This window comes from Bombyx mandarina, chromosome 15 (genome assembly GCF_030267445.1).
Source record: "Bombyx mandarina strain Sakado chromosome 15, ASM3026744v2".
In the NCBI taxonomy this organism is placed as follows: Eukaryota; Metazoa; Arthropoda; class Insecta; order Lepidoptera; family Bombycidae; genus Bombyx; species Bombyx mandarina.
Genome location: NC_143221.1, coordinates 2708236 through 2726581, shown reverse-complemented (window position 1 = coordinate 2726581; position 18346 = coordinate 2708236). Strand labels below are relative to the sequence as shown.

The 18346-nt window shown below is 37.0% G+C and overlaps 2 protein-coding genes across 2 annotated transcripts in view; both read right to left on the bottom strand.

Annotated features, from left to right (window-relative positions):
* LOC114242663 (uncharacterized) lies at positions 1-2556 on the bottom strand. Its single transcript, XM_028173914.2, has one exon. It carries the CDS (start codon positions 2330-2332, stop codon positions 923-925), a length of 1410 nt encoding a protein of 469 aa, XP_028029715.2. The 5' UTR covers positions 2333-2556; the 3' UTR covers positions 1-922.
* A 3362-nt stretch (positions 2557-5918) lies between these two features.
* Positions 5919-18346, bottom strand: part of LOC114242594 (uncharacterized) — a 96712-nt gene continuing 84284 nt past the window's right edge. The window contains exons 3-7 of the mRNA XM_028173813.2: positions 11323-11481; positions 9423-9606; positions 8799-9035; positions 8260-8397; positions 5919-7445 (exon numbers count right to left, since the gene is read on the bottom strand). Of these exons, the coding sequence (XP_028029614.1) occupies positions 7207-7445; positions 8260-8397; positions 8799-9035; positions 9423-9606; positions 11323-11481 (957 nt within the window). The 3' untranslated portion in view covers positions 5919-7206. The remainder of the gene's footprint in view (positions 7446-8259; positions 8398-8798; positions 9036-9422; positions 9607-11322; positions 11482-18346) is intronic.

Sequence of the window (18346 nt, the reverse complement as noted above, 5' to 3'; positions counted from 1 at the left end):
TTTGGGTTTCATTTAAGTGTTTTATTGTTTTTAATTAACAAATGTTTTGTTCAGATAACCTATTTTCAGGAATCTTATTTTATTAAATACCTAATATGTATATATTTTTGTGAATTAAAATGTTAATAAATAATGTCACTAAAATATAGGTACTTTATACCTTAAACGAAAATAATTAAATATTTACTAAAACCATCATCAAAAATGAATTAAAAAATCTTGAATTAAAAAAGCAGTTTAACTAGGTTAAATAAGTGTTGTAAATAATTTTTTTTTCTTTTTTAAATGCTAATATGTACACAATTTCTCATTAATTCCAACTTTAATAATAATATGTTCTAACTAAAATAAAAAATTTCCATATAAGAAAATAAAGTGTTGAGTTTTGCTATTAGATGCAAGTATGGTTAAGTAATGCAAAGCCGATTGTAATGAATATTATATAGGTACTCAATGTCATAGGCGGCCTAATACCAGAGCCAATTAGCTGCCTCGCACTCCATATGTTGCTTATCCACAGATGTCTTCCGAACCAGAGCAATAAAAGAATCAATATTTTAATATACAGTGCAATGTAATTGGCTGCATTCGAAACAATCACTAATATTCTTTGGTTAACATTCAAATTAACATATTGCTATTATAACTGCTCAGGCTTTTAATAACATTTTGCATCTATATCATACTGACATAATATGCTTTATCTGCCCAACATTAATGGAAGTCTCTTTGCCAATAATTACCAAACTATGCTCTGCACATGAGTTCCAAATAATGTAAATATTAAAATAACTTAAAGCATTTTATAGAGGGAAGATTTGAAATTATATTTTATTTTTAGAAACTAACTTTCCCCAAGAAACATTTACTCCATTTTATTTCAAATCAAACATTTATTTCACTGCCAGACTGCAAAAAAACCCTAATCTATCACAGTAGGTGATAATGAATTAATATCCTCATATTGTATGATAACAGAGCTTTCTCTTTTTACTTGTATCTTTTTTGTAAGAGCTTTTGGTCCAGATTCTCCGTGTCCATGTTTCTTTCTCATGTGATCATTAAGATATCGTTTCCTGTAGAAACTTTTCTCACACAACGTGCATTGGAATTGTTTATCAGTATGACGTTTTTGATGCAGAAGATATGTTTCTTCATTCTCCAAAAACACTCCGCATACCAAACACGGTATGTTAGCACCCGTGTGTTTCGCTCTGTGCTTCTTTATCGTTTCATTCTTGTTTGCTACGTATTCACATAAATCACATTTATAAACTTTGCTATCCTTAAAATGTACATTTCTTTTGTGGTTACACAGATCTGATATAGTGTAGTATCTCGATCCACATATTTCACATGACAACGTTTTAATATCAGCATGCCTTTGCATGTGCACTTTCAATGTTTTTTTCGTTTTGAATATTTTATTACATATTACACACTGTTGATTCTTTTCTGAGTGACCTTTTAAATGTTTGTAGAACTTGTTTCGACCTTTAAGGTATTTTCCGCATACATGACAAGTGCCTTCTACTTTATAAAGCTTGTGGACATTTTCTTGATGACTGCTAAGTGAACTATGTTGGGTGAATGTCTTTAAACATATAGAACATGTGAACGGTCTCTCACCACTGTGACATAAGTAGTGATTCATCATATCTTTAACTCTGATCGATTTATAATCACAATCCTTACAGTAGAACATGCGGTTTTTACCTTCGCCCTCAATCCTAATGAATTTGGCCACAGTACAACTAGCAGGACTTATTTTCTTGTGTAAATGATATGCTTTAAATGATTTGAACTGACGTTTACATCGTTCACACTTTAAATAGTTGCTCTGGTGGGCCCTTTTCCAATGTACTCTCAGCTTGCATTTACTTTTAAACAACTCTCCACAATCATGACATCCTAAACTCAAATCACTGGCTCTGCTCTTTTTAATATTCTTGTCTTCAATTTCAAATTCTGTCTCAACACTGTTTTCATGAAATGATGTATCAAATTCATAGTTATTGTCAAATGAAATTTCCTCCTTTATATCTACTTTCGGAATCAAAGGGTTCTTAAATGTATCGTTGATTAACGTGAAATAGGAATGTTCACATTTTTGTTTGAACTTTACAGCCTTTTCAAGTTCGTGAAAACACTCGTTGCAGATACAGTCGGGTAAGGAGTCACCTTTAACTATTTCTACTTTTGCGATTGATATTATCAAATCAGATATCGCGCGACCGTTTTCTACATGGAACAATGACAAGCAATCATCACTCGGGTAACATCCCAAACAAACACGACAAACTTTAAACGAATTCTTGTTATCTTCTTCCATACTGGATACAATATACAATATAAACTGTTACGTTTTTGTATCCATTTTATTTACACTACATTGTGTGACAATTGTTTTCTATGAATTGGCATTGTTAAATCTACATTTACATTTGTTTTTACTATAATACACAAAATGTGACTCTAATCTCTAGTGTTTATATTTTTATTTTTTATTTAGCTTGGTGATTGTCAAAAAAAGTATATGTAAGCTAACGTCAAGTGTCAATGTCGTAACTCTTAGAGAGAAGTTGCATTTTTCCAGATGGAAAGGCGAAGAGGTTTTAAGCATTCTGTGTATGAAAAACTAGCGGCCAACACTTTTTTAATTTTTTTATTGCTTAGTTGGATGGACGAACTCACAGCCGACCTAGTGTTAAGTGGTTACCGGAGCCTATAGACATCTACAACGTAAATGCCGCCATACGTCTTGAGATATGAGTTCTAAGGTCTCAGTATAGTTACAACGGCTACCCACACCCTTCAAACCGAAACGCATTACTGCTTCACGACAGAAATAGGCAGGGCGGTGGTATCTACCCGGGCGGATCCACAAGAGGTCCTACCACCAGTAAAAAGATAAGATGGGAGGAAATAAATTCTCAGTGAAAGGTGATTATTTTTTTGACTTTTTCATTGGTCTTTATTTCATTTCCGCTCATCACATTTATGAAATTTTAAAGTTTTAAGCCTGAAGAAAAACTAAATATACAAAATAAAACAATTCAATCTTCACTTCTCACGTTCCCGCCAAAAGTCTGTCATAACACTCATTATCATTACTGTTTTTTTTTGTATTCTATGCACCGTTTATTGTAATGTCTGTTATGTTATTCCATGGAGTTAATGCCTAGTTTACATTACGAAATTAGTGTCATGCATGTTGAGCTCAGTTTCACGAAAGTAGTTTCGATATATGCGAAAGTAATTTCGTTAAAAAATTAGCGTCGCGAAATCCACAGTATCGCAGTAACCATGGCGCCTTCAGCATCAAAGCTATAATTTGCTATATTCAATGTAGTTAAAGAAATGCTTATATACCTATAAACTTAAAAAAAGACTATCAAGAAAAAAAAAGTTGGTAGATTCGAGGATGGTCAACAAGAAGGCATTTAGGTGCAATGAAGTTAGTCTCTGAATTAGCAGATGAAGATCCTGAGAGTTATAAAAACTATTTTCGAATGAGTGAAGATAATTTTGATTTTTTACTGTAGGTGTTTCGGGACCCTTGTCATTGATATTCATTAATAAGATCTATATTTTTATCTGTACTCCATCGTTGGTTTGCCATTTTCAACGCTTAAAGCGCGTCCGAACTAACAATACACACGTCCGCACAGCGCAGGCCCTTTCGCGACATTAGTTTCACGTCGCGTCTACACTATGAAATTAGTTGCATGACACTAATTTCACCAAAAAATCGCGTAGCGCACGAAACTAATTTGAATGCATGAAATTAATGCATGCATTACGAAAGTATTAAATTACACGTGAAACTGTTGGTAAAACTAATGTCACGAAATTACTTTCACGCCACTAATTTCGTAATGTAAATTCGGCTTAATAAGTACCTACAACTGTTATTCAGTCTTAGTGCTACCCTATCAGAGAAGGATAATTTCTACTCTATGCTAGGTACTTAAACTCGATTTTTTTTAAATCTATAAATACCTCTGCAAGCTTATCTACTACCACTAATTAAGCATGATACTTGTATTGTACCGAATATATTGTACGATGCTATTCTTCAAAGAAATAGTACTGATAGAAACGATAAGTGGATATTACTTGAGTAAATTTGTAATGACATAATAATATGATTCATTCATAATACTCATCCAAGCAACGTGTATAATCGATGCGTAACGGTAGCCAAACATGTTACTATGAGCTTAGAACCGTCAATTGGTTATTTGTTCTTCACAATTATATAACAATACATTAAATCAGAACAAAAATAAAAATAAAACACAAATGCTTTAAATAAATATATTTTTAATTAGTATCACTATTATAAATCACTTTTTTCACATATATTGCTGTGACGTCAAACAGGACCGATAATTTATTTCATTTCAAGACTATTTTGTCTGCACGGTTATATATTTCCTATGGGACTAGTTACAGCACTCACGTCTACACGTTCATCCAAACAATATTATTATAAACATCACTTACTTCATAAACACAAATAAAACTCCTTAAAATATATGATTACTTATTACTTCTAGGGGTCTCATCAACTTTATTCAAATTCGTTGTAGATTTTATGATCCTCGTGTAATTCAATAAAACTCAAAATTTAATGTTACCTGCGTTCATTGGTATTTTTAGGAGCGAGAATAAAAAAGTATTTTTTAAACATGTATTTATGTTTTTATTTATATTATTGTATATTTAAATGTGTATTAATTATTCATTTTATTCATTGTTTATGTAAGTAATAATTTCGATGAATTGTAGAACTTCTACAGCTACATACTGCTGAAAGCCTTGGTAAATGGCAGTTTTATTGCTAATCTAAATGATTTTGGAATCCACTAAGAGACGCTTACGAAGTATGTAAAGCATTAAAAAACTGATTTGCGTCTTAGAACATTAATCTGTAAATCCGTGAAATGTGTTGCTATTATCGAAAATTTCACATTAATTTAAAAATTGAGAAATAAATTATTTTTAACACTTTTCGAAATTCTAACAGTTTCATCATTTTTATGGAATAAATCAATACATTTTATACGAAGTGTCACCAAAAAATGTGGAATCACAATCAAGATGTTCTTTTGACTTAAACAAAATTAATTTCAACATTCTGATTCCTTTTTTTATGAAGATAGGATTACTGTTGGTTCGAGGCCTTTCCAGTTTTACCAGGACAGGTATTCTGATTCCATGTGTTACTTTCATGATGAAAGGTTATTGATCCGACAAAAATATTTCGATAACGGACCTATAGTATTTTAATCGATAAGAAACAACGCAGGATAGATTAATTGAATTAATATTAATATTTATTCTACTGTATTAAAAATGTTATTGGAAATGACGAAATTGTTTATAATTTCGAATAAGGTGTCTTAAAAAGCACTTAAAAATAGTCGTGAAATAGTTGTAACGCTTTGTTGAATCGAACTCATTGTATTGCAGATGCAAGTCAGCTGACTCGCGGGGTCGTTGATCTGTTACGTCACGGGGTATCGGTTCGAAATATGAAATTACTAAAATGATAAATAATTATTCCCAATTTAAAAATTAGTTTTCGGTTCCGTTAGGGATACAGATTATTAGCGTGTAGTTTTTTTTTTATCGCAGCTTAGGTGTCATTGTGGATTCAGTTTTGAAATATTAAAAAAAAATATGTTTAAGTTAAGGATATTGATAGGCGAAATTTTAAATATAAATTAGTTCATCTAAGAAAGTATTTAAGATATAAGAAAGAAGCTGATACAAAAATTGGCTTCTGTTGAAGCTAGTGTAACTACTGCCTGAATTAATGAATACCTGTCGTAGATAATGTCAAAATAACGAAATAGTTCGCAACTTACAAACAGACTTACAGAAAACGGACAGACGCCAAAAAAAAAATGTTTTGCTAAGTTTAAAATTTTAATTTAAAACCAGATTTTTCGTTTTGACAACATTCCTGTTTTGACAGTTTTAGGAAACGTATGTATTAATACAAATATCAAAGACATTATAAAATCGAATAGAAGTCACACAGATGCACAAGAAACACGCAAGCATCCGGTAAACTTAATAACTTAATGATAAGGTATGAAGAGATAAATGACAAAGCTCAAAACCTCTTGTTTTTTTTTACAAAACTCCTACCGAATTCATTAATGGATTTATTTTCGATAGGATTCAGTTCTGTTAAAATTAACTTCAGTTCAGAAACCATTTGACAGTTACATTGGTCCCTGGGCAGCTAGTAAAAGACTCGAATTTAATATTTTACAATATATAACGATTGTAACACATGAACACATTGATGTTTTATTTAAGGCTGACAACACCTTTATATTATTATTTTTTCAAATGAAGACACTTATTGGACCTACTTATTTGAATTTTTTGGGTTGATCCTACCTATTGTATGCGCGCGAGTTCATATCCATCGGGGCCAGAGGCGACGCTCGGGGACAGCTCACCCCCCCCCCCTTCGCCCGCCTGCCCGCATTTCTCTGACGTCGAGTGTTGTCCTGACGGTTGTGACGCGCGTTTATCGATATCGAAAATTTACGCTAACGCTATTGTGTTCTTTAACTATGACTACTCCACTTCCAACAAGTTCAGATAGAAAAAAACCTACTGGAAAAAGATACATACTGATTCCGACTCTGATCTGTCGGTTGTCTTTTCATTCGATAGTGATTGAATTGAAATTTAAAAAATATTTTTCTCTATTAGAAATAAACAAGTAATTACTTATCACATTTATTTTATTTCATAAATTGCAAAGTTACCTTAAGTTACATTACACCAAATTGACAGCTGTTGACTAAATCGGTAGTTATTGTCGAATTTACCATAATTAATTAGATCACAGCACTACCGCATTCCTCAGGATGGACATGAACTCGCGCGCCTACAGTATGTATTCCAACAGAATGCTTTTTTTACTTGTAAAGAATGACAGATCAAGTGAACTATGAATTATAAAACTTAACTTAGATTGATTATACTTTGAATGGTAAATACATATTTTTATATTCGAAAACTTTTGCAAAAATAACTAATCAAAAAAAAAAAAAAAACGAATACAAAAGTTTTATTGGAATAAGATTTACTATTAAAGCTATTTACAAGAAAATTAATAGCGAATTGTCTTGTTCCGCTGCCTACGTAACCTACAAATTTGATAAACTAAACATTTCAATCCGGGGGCTCTTGGTGCGAGCAGTGCGGTACCGGAGTGGGGGATGATTTGAAAGCTCTGGGGAAGAGGGAGGCGTACGACGGTGGCGGCTCGTACTCGGGAGGGGTTGGGGGCAGGGGCTGCGTGAACAGCTGTTGCGAGGCAGCCGTCACTGTGACGGTCGGTGACAGGTCGATACACGAGGCCGGCATGTTGAGGGGGGTATCTGAAGGCTTGGAGCGCTTACAGCAACATTCTGGAATATAATAAACTTATTAGTATTTTGTTTTTTTTATTGCTTAGATGGGTGGACGAGCTCACAGCCCATCTGGTGTTAAGTGGTTACTGGAGCCCATAGACATCTACGACGTAAATGCGCCACCCACCTTGAGATATAAGTTCTAAGGTCTCAAGTATAGTTAGCTCTTTACATATTTGTTCAAGGCGGTCGATTTTCCACCAACCCAGAAACCATTAGATCTTATAAAGTCTACGCGACTTTCAAATAAAAGATTAGAGAAACTTAAATACAATTAAGTCTGTAATGATTATATGGGTTCTAAGGTCTCAATATAGTTACAACGGCTGCCCCTTAACGAGCCCTTAACGAAACGCATTACTGCTTCACGGCAGAAATAGGCAGGGCGGTGGTACCTACCCGCGTGGACTCACAAGACGTCCCTACCACCAGTAAAAATCAAACCAATACACTAATTTGGTACTCTAATTTCTGTATATACTGATGTTCTTCTATTTTTCAGCCCGCCCGCCCGTCCACTGCTGCATATAGGCTGGACACTACGCCATTCCACAACCTTCAACAGGTCGTGGGTCTACTTTATGGGAGGTCCACCCACTGCCTACGTCTTCATTTATTACTATCGTATTCTACGAGCAATGTGTTCAGTCCACCTGATGTTCTTAAGGCCGATTGTTTCGTAGGACAGAGGTCGCGTAGAAAATCTCCGATTCTAGACCTGCGAAGCTACAGTCCATATTGGACATACATAACCCTGAGCCTGTAACAAGAAGACGTCCTCTATTGATGTGCCAGAGACGTGTGAACTCACCCCAAGCGAGACAGAACATGAGTATGGTGGCGCAGACCAGCATCCCGACCACGAGGTAGCTCCAAGGTCCGTACGGCTTCAGAGCAGCCGCGAACTCCATGAACGCGTTCGAAGACTTCTCACTTTCACTGATCTTCACTGAAAATTTCAGATTGCCTGGTATCAGTTACATCTGAAATGTTACTTTCGTTTAGGGACCTGAGGGTTTTTAGGTTTATGTCGTCGGAGATATATCTTAGTTACTTCGATGCTCATGTGCAGTCTGGTATTTCCTTGGTTCTGTGGTACGGATTCGTCTTTGAAGCTTTGTGGTTTGCGCCGGTTAATGTGAGAAGGTCACGATTAGATGGATCAAAAGTTGGTGGTTGTAAAAACTATGATCTTTTATATATAAGAGAATTGATTTGTTTATAATTATGGCGCATAGTCGTCTTCTAAACAATTATGTATCTAAATATATGGTTGAAGTTTTTTTTTTAAATAAATTAAATTCTAAATTGAAAGATATTTCATATGTCTTGTTTCAATTTGGCACTCACTTATGACTGAAGGCTTCGTTATGCCTTCAGGCTGGTCCAGACCGAGCAGCTCTTGATTTCTGGCAGCAAACCTCCTGAGGAGTTCCAGCAGGGGAGGGTCCCGTCTATGAGAACAAGCACTAGGGTCCTCGTCTTCTCCGCCGGGACAGTGGCGGACTCCATCGCAGACCAAATACGAAGAAACGCAGAGATTCGTTGCGCCACATACGAACTGAGACTCATTGCTGCAGACAGCTCCTGAAATAAGATTTTCTTAGATGAAGAACTGATTTTTAAAAAACGCCTTCTATTCTTGTATTTTCGTCTTGTTCTAGTTGCAATTTTTTTTTTATTGCTTAGATTGGTGGACGAGCTCATAGCCCACCCGGTGTTAGTGGTTACTGGAGCCCATGGACATCTATGACGTAAATGCGCCACCCACCTTGAAATATAAGTTCTAAGGTCTCAAGTATAGTTACAACGGCTGCCCCACCCTTCAATTGCACTGGATAATGGTTAACCCTTCACAGAAAAACGCGCGTTGACAACCTGACCAAACTAATGACCCGATGAAGTATTACTAGATGCTTTTGAGGACTAAAATAATAATAAGATTGATGTTTAGTGTATCAATTGAAAACTCACCACTATAAACAGCGGCAACCACAAGACGTAATTTCTCTGTATGTTGGTATGGCGAGCTTGGTGGATTCCAGACTATCTTGATCTTCGGCGGCAGCAGCTTCGTTCCAGCTCTTGCAGCGATGGCCACCGAGTTCCCACCGCATAACGACAAACGCCATGCTGGATTCTTCGCATCAGACACGTACTGGAATGAAAATGTTGGAATGGTAATCGGTGGCGAAGTTTGTTATAGAATGTGGACTCGTAATAAGGCATAGCTAAAAGAAAACAAGGCCAACAAAAGGGCCTTTTCTTTTTTGGCATTCGGCGTCTATAGACCAAACCAGTGTGGATATTAAGCAGTTATCGTCAAAAAAAAACAGCGAGAGGCTAGAAAAAGGCACGAAACTGTTTCATCTCTAAGGGGGCGGATCTATTCTTAGCCGGATCCGCACCGGAATTTAGCCGGATCCCCACGGGAAAACTGTTTTATCTCTGCCTATAAATATATAAATTAACAACTTCGAACATTCGTGAACCGCCATGGTTACTTTACACTCCGCAATGGTGTGGCCTAGTCTAATACACTATTCACGGAACATTCGATAAATACAGCTTACATTTCCGGCGGGCGATTCGTCATGTTCCCGATTATAACGGATTTAAATACGCATGGGGCGTTTAACATCAATTAACCCCGGCGTTCGGGCACTCGATAAGTCAAGTATCTCCTTCGGGCTGGTATCCACTTGGCACAATTACCGGGCCGAGCAGACGAAAAGCGAATAATTTAAAAGAAGTAATGTAAGCAAAACATAAATACAGTACGAATTTTAAAGCATAAGCTTTGAAGAAAACATGCTTAATATGTATTTCCAAGTGCACATTTGGTTTCGTCCTAAAATTACGTGTTTAAAAATGAATCGACCATAAAAATGTATATCACTGAGAATTTAGGGATTTGGATTGGGTTTATAAGGTGAAAAAAATTGGGTTTATAAGGTGAAAAAAAAAAAAAAAAAAAAAAAGGTGATAAATGTGCATTCTGGACCCCATAAGAAAATACCATCCACCCATAGATGGAAGATATAAGTATCTTTTTTTTTATTGCCCTTGTAGGCAGACGAGCATGCGGCCCACCTAATGGTGAGTGGTTACCGTCGCCCGTGGACTTCAGCAATGCCAGCAGCAATGCAGAGCCAAGCCCCTGCCTACCGCTTAATACTCTCCACAAGCCTCGTTTGAAGAAGGACATGTCATAGCGCTCGGGAAACACCGTGGAGGGGAGCTCATTCCATAGCCGGATGGTACGTGGCAAAAAAGATCTCTGGAAACGCACTGTGGATGACCGCAGTGGCTCCAGGTAGTATGGATGAACTCTACGCCGGTGGCGGGCGGTGCGATGGTAAAAACGAGATGCCGGTATCATCTCGAATAATTCCTCAGAGCACTCCCGATGGAACATACGGTACAAAATACAGAGGGAACCGAAGTCCCTCCGCAGACCCAGAGGTTCCAAACGATCTTGTGTTCTTGTGTTCTATCATAGCTACTACCACAGAGGTAAAAAGTATCGCGAGTTTATCCAATTATTAAGGAGGAGAAGAAACTATGACTCGGAACATGGAGTTATACCAAGCCCTTACGATACTGTAATTGGTCATTAGCCAATGGACCTATAATAGCAATACGAATCGGAATTATTGCTAGTGAAATTAGTGGTAGGATTGGTTGGCAATGCAGTAATATCTACATCTATATTGACTGCTATATCTTTCTGTAATTTTTTGTAAATTAAACGATTGTTACTTTTTGCGATAAGATCACCTATTTGTACAAATGTATATGCTTGTTGACTGTTTTTTTAATGTTCTCTCTCTCTCTCTTTCTCTCTCTATCTCTCTTTCTCTCTAATACTTACCACAAGCAATTTACAAGCGTCAGTGTTGTTATTGGCGGGCGCTGCTTGGTCGGTAGCGGTGTCTTGTGCGTGAGCTGGAGCCCGCGCGCTCCACTTGCGGCCGGCGGCTCCTGACGCCTGAAGCTCGGTGAAGCCCCGCTCCCAATCCGACAATGATTCCTGTGAAGGAAACCGGAACATGTATTAGTATGTATCGGCCTAACGATGTAGTTGTATCCGAATTTGGTTAACGGTGTTTCCCCGCACACATTAGTTGATTACAAACCAAAGATCACAGCTTTTTTTTTTCCTACCTAAGCTGATAGCCTTGAGAGGCTATATCAGCGTAACCTTAACTAGTAGGTGAGCTCACGGGGCTCAAACCTGACGACGTTGCTAACACGAACCCTAGCAAGAGCTGTGCTTCGCAGAATCTACCACCGTATCGGAAACGCGACCCACTGAGAAGATCCGGCGAGAAACTCAGTGGGCTGTGTCTGAGGGTTGATCACAGCGATATTAGCGTTGCCCTAGCATGTAGGTAAGCTCTCGGGGCTCAAACCGGACGTGTGCTAACACTGGTCCTAGCAAGAGCAGTGCTTCGCAGAATCTAGCACCGGATCAGAAACGAGACCCACTGAGAAGATCCGGCGAGAAACTCAGTGGGCTGTGTCTGTGGGTTAGTTTACTCGCCGAACCCTTCGTCCCGTGTTCCCAGTAGCGGGGTGCATAATTGTCCACATCACAAATATTAACACACATACGTCCGATGACTGTCGAGTGGTTCCAGTGTTGCGAACGCTGGCAATGAACTCAATTTATTCAAGCACACAGCTAAATTGATCCTATAATAATAATATGGCATTCATATTAATAACGTATTTCAATGCAGAGCATACATATTCTATAATCAATAATTGAATATGTAAGATTTAATGAACAATTTTCTGATGAAAACTTACTCTGGAAATTATAGATCCTTTAAAGTATTTTCTATTATTGGAATCGTTATTATTTTACGGAACGCGGCAAATGCTTCAAATACTGTTATCACAATAGCATAAGGCGATCCGACTAGCATCAAATCCTCAAACTCACAAATAACTTGTGGAAGACAGCTATAGAATAGTAACAGTTAATAAAATCTAACACAATGAAAAATAAATTAGCCAAATCGGTCGAGCCATTCTCTAGTGATGTTAAGTCATACACGCAGCAATTGCTTTTTATACATGCGTTATTACATAGCTGTATTTTCGAATTCTGTCAAACATGAAACATTTGAGAACGTGTTTGTACAACGGAAGGCTAACGACGTAATACAACAAATAAAACTTATTATTTATTATGTAAATAAATTCAGTAGTTTTCGTAACACGATTGTAAAATGCTTGCCATATCGAATTATGGGCTAAATCCTGAATACATAAATACGTCATTCGCAAACATAAGCAATTAGTACAGATCTATTTAATATGCTCGTTTTTTTATATACCTAATCTAAATAGTTGTTGTATGCTAGTAGTGTCTTATGTTAACAGAATTAATTGAGTTTATAACTTGATAATTTGGTAAGAGCTAAGCTTTGTCTATAATACATATATCTGTATGTATCACGCATATACGAAATTCAGATAAGTTTAAAATTATATTGATCATGAAATCTTAAAGGCTACAGTTTGAAGGTTAGTATTATTGCTGTACAGATTAGCTCACGGCAGACCTAGTAAGGCGGTTGGCGTTTAATTGCCAACATTAAAATCCGGTTGAAGTTTCAATTGCATAGTTACGACGTTAGCAATTTCAACCGAAAAGTATGGCTATTATGCGGTAGAAATGGTTAAGATAGTGGTAAACGCGAACCAGAACAAGAGTAATTACCGATTATCTGGATCTCACGGTCTGTTTGGAATCTACGGCGTCTATGGAGACTTCTGTTGTCTATGTGCTCTGCAGGAGAAGTGCTGTGACGAGTTTATGAACCATTTTTTTTACCACACTGCCATTAAATCTACAATACAGCAGACTATAGCCTTAATTTTTTTTTTTGTTGCTTATATATGTGGACGAGCTCACAGCTCACCTGGTGTTAAGTGGTTACTGGAGCCCATAGACATCTACAACGTAAATGCGCCACACACCTTGAGATATAGTTCTAAGGTCTCAGTATAGTCACAACGGCTGCCCCACCCTTCAAACTGAAACGCATTATTACTGCTTCACGGCAGAAATAGGCGGGGCGGTGGTACCTACCCGCGCGGACTCACAAGAGGTCCTACCACCAGTAAAAAAACTTACTATCTTAATCTACGCATTCATTCAAAGTGCGTGTCCAGAGATCAATGTTTCCCACACCGCTTACGGCTTTAGCATTTTTGGTCTTCGTATACAAGATCTAGTGAGAATGCTCACCGTCAGGTTAATGTGATAACAAAAATAAAGCTTGCGTGTTCCATGTTAATACACACCATTCGCATAAACCAATTCAAGTAGGTATACCTAAGAAAAAGCTTATTTCCTTGTGCAAGGAACAAAGAAAAGCACAATTGACTAACGGTTTCGATCTTAAATCCTTAATATAAACGGACAAAAACACATTTCATAACTTATTCGCGCCACGACGTTGAATACAAAGATTTGGGGTTCAAATTTCCTTATAAAAGGCTGTGTTGATTGATGATTCAGTTTCCTTGATTTCTTAACCGATGTTTTGTTTTACACTTCGAACAATAACGGCTGTGGAGAATGTGACCTACAAGTGTGTCAAAATGTGAGGCAATGGTTCTACAGTTTATTTTAGAAACCAGGTTCTGTAGATCTCAAATGTCAATGCAAACCCGACTTTTTCGAATTACCAGTGATCCCCGTTCGTCTTTCGGTAATAATCTTCTTAGTATCTCATCATACCAAAGTTACCATTCTTAGAAAATTGGAAGAGGTCTGTATATATTCAGCGCCTCAGCGGTGCAAAACCGTGGTTGATGATGATTATGATAATTATGGAGGATCGAATATTTCTGGGGTATCGTTTAACAGCGGATGCGTATTTACAAGGATTTACTCGTAAAAATAGTGGTCATCGGTAGATCTACACGATAATATATCTGACAAATAGATACCACAGTAGTCAGAAATGAGGGGATTCGTAGAAGAACCAAATTTGCTGACATATCCCGTAGGATTAGCAAGCTTAAGTGGCAGCGGACAGGCCACATAGCGCGAAGATCGGATGGCCAATGGGGCAGAAAGATTCTTGAGTGGAGACTATGTAGGGGCAAGCGCAGTGTGGGACCCATATACCACCTATCCACCTACTAGACAGACTGAAAGCCTAGTGAAAATCGCTAGGTCACGTTGGGTGTAGGCGGCAATGGACCGGCCGCACTGCAGATCGTTTGGAGAGGCCTTTGTTCAGCAGTGGAAAGCTGAGATGAAGATGAAATAGATATGAGAGTAGACACTTCACAGACACAAATAATGAGGTCGAATGTCAGCACACGAGAACAGTTTTCATGTGCGTACATTGAAAATTGGAGTTATTGTCTACGGATCAACATTTACGTCATCGTTTCAAAATAACATATCCAATGTCCAATCTGTTTCAGAAATAAGGTCGTATTATAATAATTTATGTAGTAAATAATACGTATGTTATTTTGAAAAATAGAGTAATGTGACAATTTATGAAATGAAAAAAAAAACTAAGGCTCTCTGTTCTGATGTAAATTACTCACTATTAATCCTTCGCCCTTGTGTCTGATTATCGCTTGTTGTGCTTAGAAATACGACGACCTTTAGTGCGGAAAATTCAAGCGTCATTTCGTTTTATATGTCATATTATGTTTTCACAGATAACAATTGATGGTCTATGTTGTTAATTTGAATTATACACAGACTATTATTTAGAATTTATTATACAGAATTTTTCTAATGAAATACGCACTTAACAAATGTTCACGATTGACTTTCATGGTGAAGGAATAACATCGAGTAATAAAAATCAATCCCGCAAAATTATAATTTGCGCAATTGATGGTGGCAGGTCCTCTTGTGAGTCCGCACGGGTAGGTATCAGCCTCCCACTTACTTCTGCCGTGAAGCAGTAATGCGTTTCGGTTTGAAGGGTGCTGCAGCCGTGGTAACTATACTTGAGACCTTAGAACTTATATCTCAAAGTGGGTGGCGGCATTTAAGTTGTAGATATCTGTGGGCTCCAGTAACCACTTAACACCAGGTGGTCTGCTGTAATAAATAAGTATGAAAACCTAATTTAGGTTTCAATTGGTAGCTCAATACCGTTTATTCTAAACTAGCTGACCCGGCAGACTTCGTAGTGCTTCAATCGTTAAATAAAAGACCTAAACTTTTGTATAAAATAAACTTTAAACAAACAAAAGGAATCCATCCGACGGGGGACACATCAAAGGGAAAACAAAATTGTTATTTTTATTTAATTCCGCGCATTTTGATATTTATATGTACCTTTTAAACCTTCTCTGGACTTCCACAAATAATTCAAGACCAAAATTAGCCAAATCGGTCCAGCCCTTCTCGAGTGTTAGCGAGATTAACGAACGGCAATTCATTTTTATCTATATATTAATACGTGAAGCAAAAACTTTGTATCCCTTTTTACGAAAATCGCGCGGACTGAGGAGTATGAAATTTTCCACACTTATAGAGAATATAGAGAAGAAGTGCACAATGCTAATATTTTTTTTTAATAATGCATAAAAGACACATTAAATCAATAAAGAAAACATTACACACACTACATACCATGTATTTGACGCACACACGCATGCATACTATTTATTGTCAAACTTTTGTTCTTGATGTCTGTTGTCAAATTGAGAATAGATTAAATATTGTTTGCCTTTGTCAATATTTTTTATATCGTAGTCTTGGCGAAATTTGTGATTATAGAAGTATAAAATACAATCATAATAGTGTACAAACTTACAATTCCAATTAATTATAGTCGAATTTCGACTACTGCGGGACCTCTAGTATATATAGATATGTTTATCGCCATTTCTAGATAAGTTCCTGTATACCCACATGTAACATTTATTTATTTATTTTATCATATATTATACATTATACATTCGTGACCCATAATCGACCCTCATTACAAATATATGACTGCCGGCGCGGCGTTGTCTTAGTTTGTAGTTTTTAATCTTTATTCATTGAATATGGCACCGAAAGCCAACGTATCAGGCATCATAAACAGTTCTGTAGTTATGTATGACGTAAATTGCATCAACAAATACATTGTTCTTTCATGTAGGAGTTGGGTAAGAAACGTTCCATTGTTCTAAAATTTTGAAGTTTTATCGTGTGTGAAGTTTGTTGCTTCTTGTGTTTACGAAATATTTATGCAAGATTGGTAAGAACGGAACGTATGAAAAAATGTGGAACGGAGCGTTGAGGTGTGAGTGAGACAATACGGTAAGAAAGGGAAAAAAGATTCAAAGAAGAAAGCAAGATGGCGAGGATGATTGTATGAACAAGGTGTATATACAAAAAAGTCAGTTAATTTTTAATCATCGTAATAGAGAAGATTCGGAAAAATAAAAATAAAACTGCAACGGTGGAATAGTTTTTAGTTTTATGCGCCACAATCCCAATTCTAAATTGATATTGTATGAACAAAATTCTTTTATACTTATCATATCTTTTTTTTATTATTGCTTAAATGGTTGGACGAGCTCACAGCCCACCTGGTTTTAAATCGTTACTGGAGCCCATAGATATCTACAACGTAAACGCCACCACCCACCTTGAGACATGAGTTCTAAGATCTCAGTTTTAGTTACAACGGCTGCCCCACCCTTCAAACCGAAACGCATTACTGCTTCACGGCAGAAATAGGCGGGGTGATGGTACCTACCCGTGCGGATTTCAACTTCAACAGTTCGGCTACTGACTCTACTACTACTTTACTACTACTACTCCAATTTGAATGGAAGCCGCAGGACGTGATGTCGAAATCGATGTTTTTTATTGTTTCTTTTTTTTGCATCGATGGGTGAGCTGTTCCTAACGCTTCCCTAATGCTAAATAGCCACTGCCTAGAGACACAGCAAGGTGATTGTCATCACCGATCTCGAGATAGAAGCACGAATTCTTTAATACGAAGACTGTGCCATCCTTAAAACCAGATTACTGACAGAAATTTGAAGGTACGCACAGCCCTGTAACCAGTATTCATATAGAATTGTCGTAACATTCAGTTACGTTAATCTCTCTTACACTGCTCGTACACAGAGCTACAAAAATACATACACATAATACTTTTATCGCACAATCGGTCACGATTTAGTAATCATTTCGTGCCAGCCTTTTGCAAATTAGCAAGACAATGAATCATTTGGATTTAATTGAATTGTCTTGTTTACCGTATGCTCATTGTATAGTAACTTTTATTTTATACTATTCTATTTATCCTGAAATTAAAAAAAAATATACAAAATTGTAATAATAATTACAAAACATCTATTATTAAGGGGCTATTCCAGCTACGCCCGTACGGGTAGGTGAGCTCACGGGCTAACGGAATTTGCTAACATTAGCCCTAGCAATAGCAGTGCGTCGCAGAATCTACCACCGGATCGGAATCGCGACCCACTGAGATGATCCGGCGAGAAACACAGTACGCTGTATCCATGGGTTTGTTTGCTCCTCCAACTCTTCATTGTAATTGACAAGATCGACTAGTATGATTGCTGGTTCGGCAATAGGTACATACTTAGCGTCCCTGACTATTGCGCCGAGGGTCGGGGATTCGATTCCTTCATCGGGCAAATATATGTGTTATGAATGTTGTCTGGGTAGGTATTATTATCTATATATGTTTTTTTTTTAAAAACGTATCTAAGTAAGTATGTTAGTCTCTGGTACCCATAGAATAGGGAATACTAAATTGGGCCCGGACGACCGTGCGTAAAAAACAACTTTTTTTCTTTTTACCATAGATGTGCATGTGTGTATGTCATTAACATACTAAACATGGAAGGGATACACGCGAGACTTTCCCAAA

Bases quoted from the DNA above. Each gene is read 5' to 3' on its own strand.
- LOC114242663 (XM_028173914.2), bottom strand. From the start codon at position 2,332: ATGGAAGAAGATAACAAGAATTCGTTTAAAGTTTGTCGTGTTTGTTTG.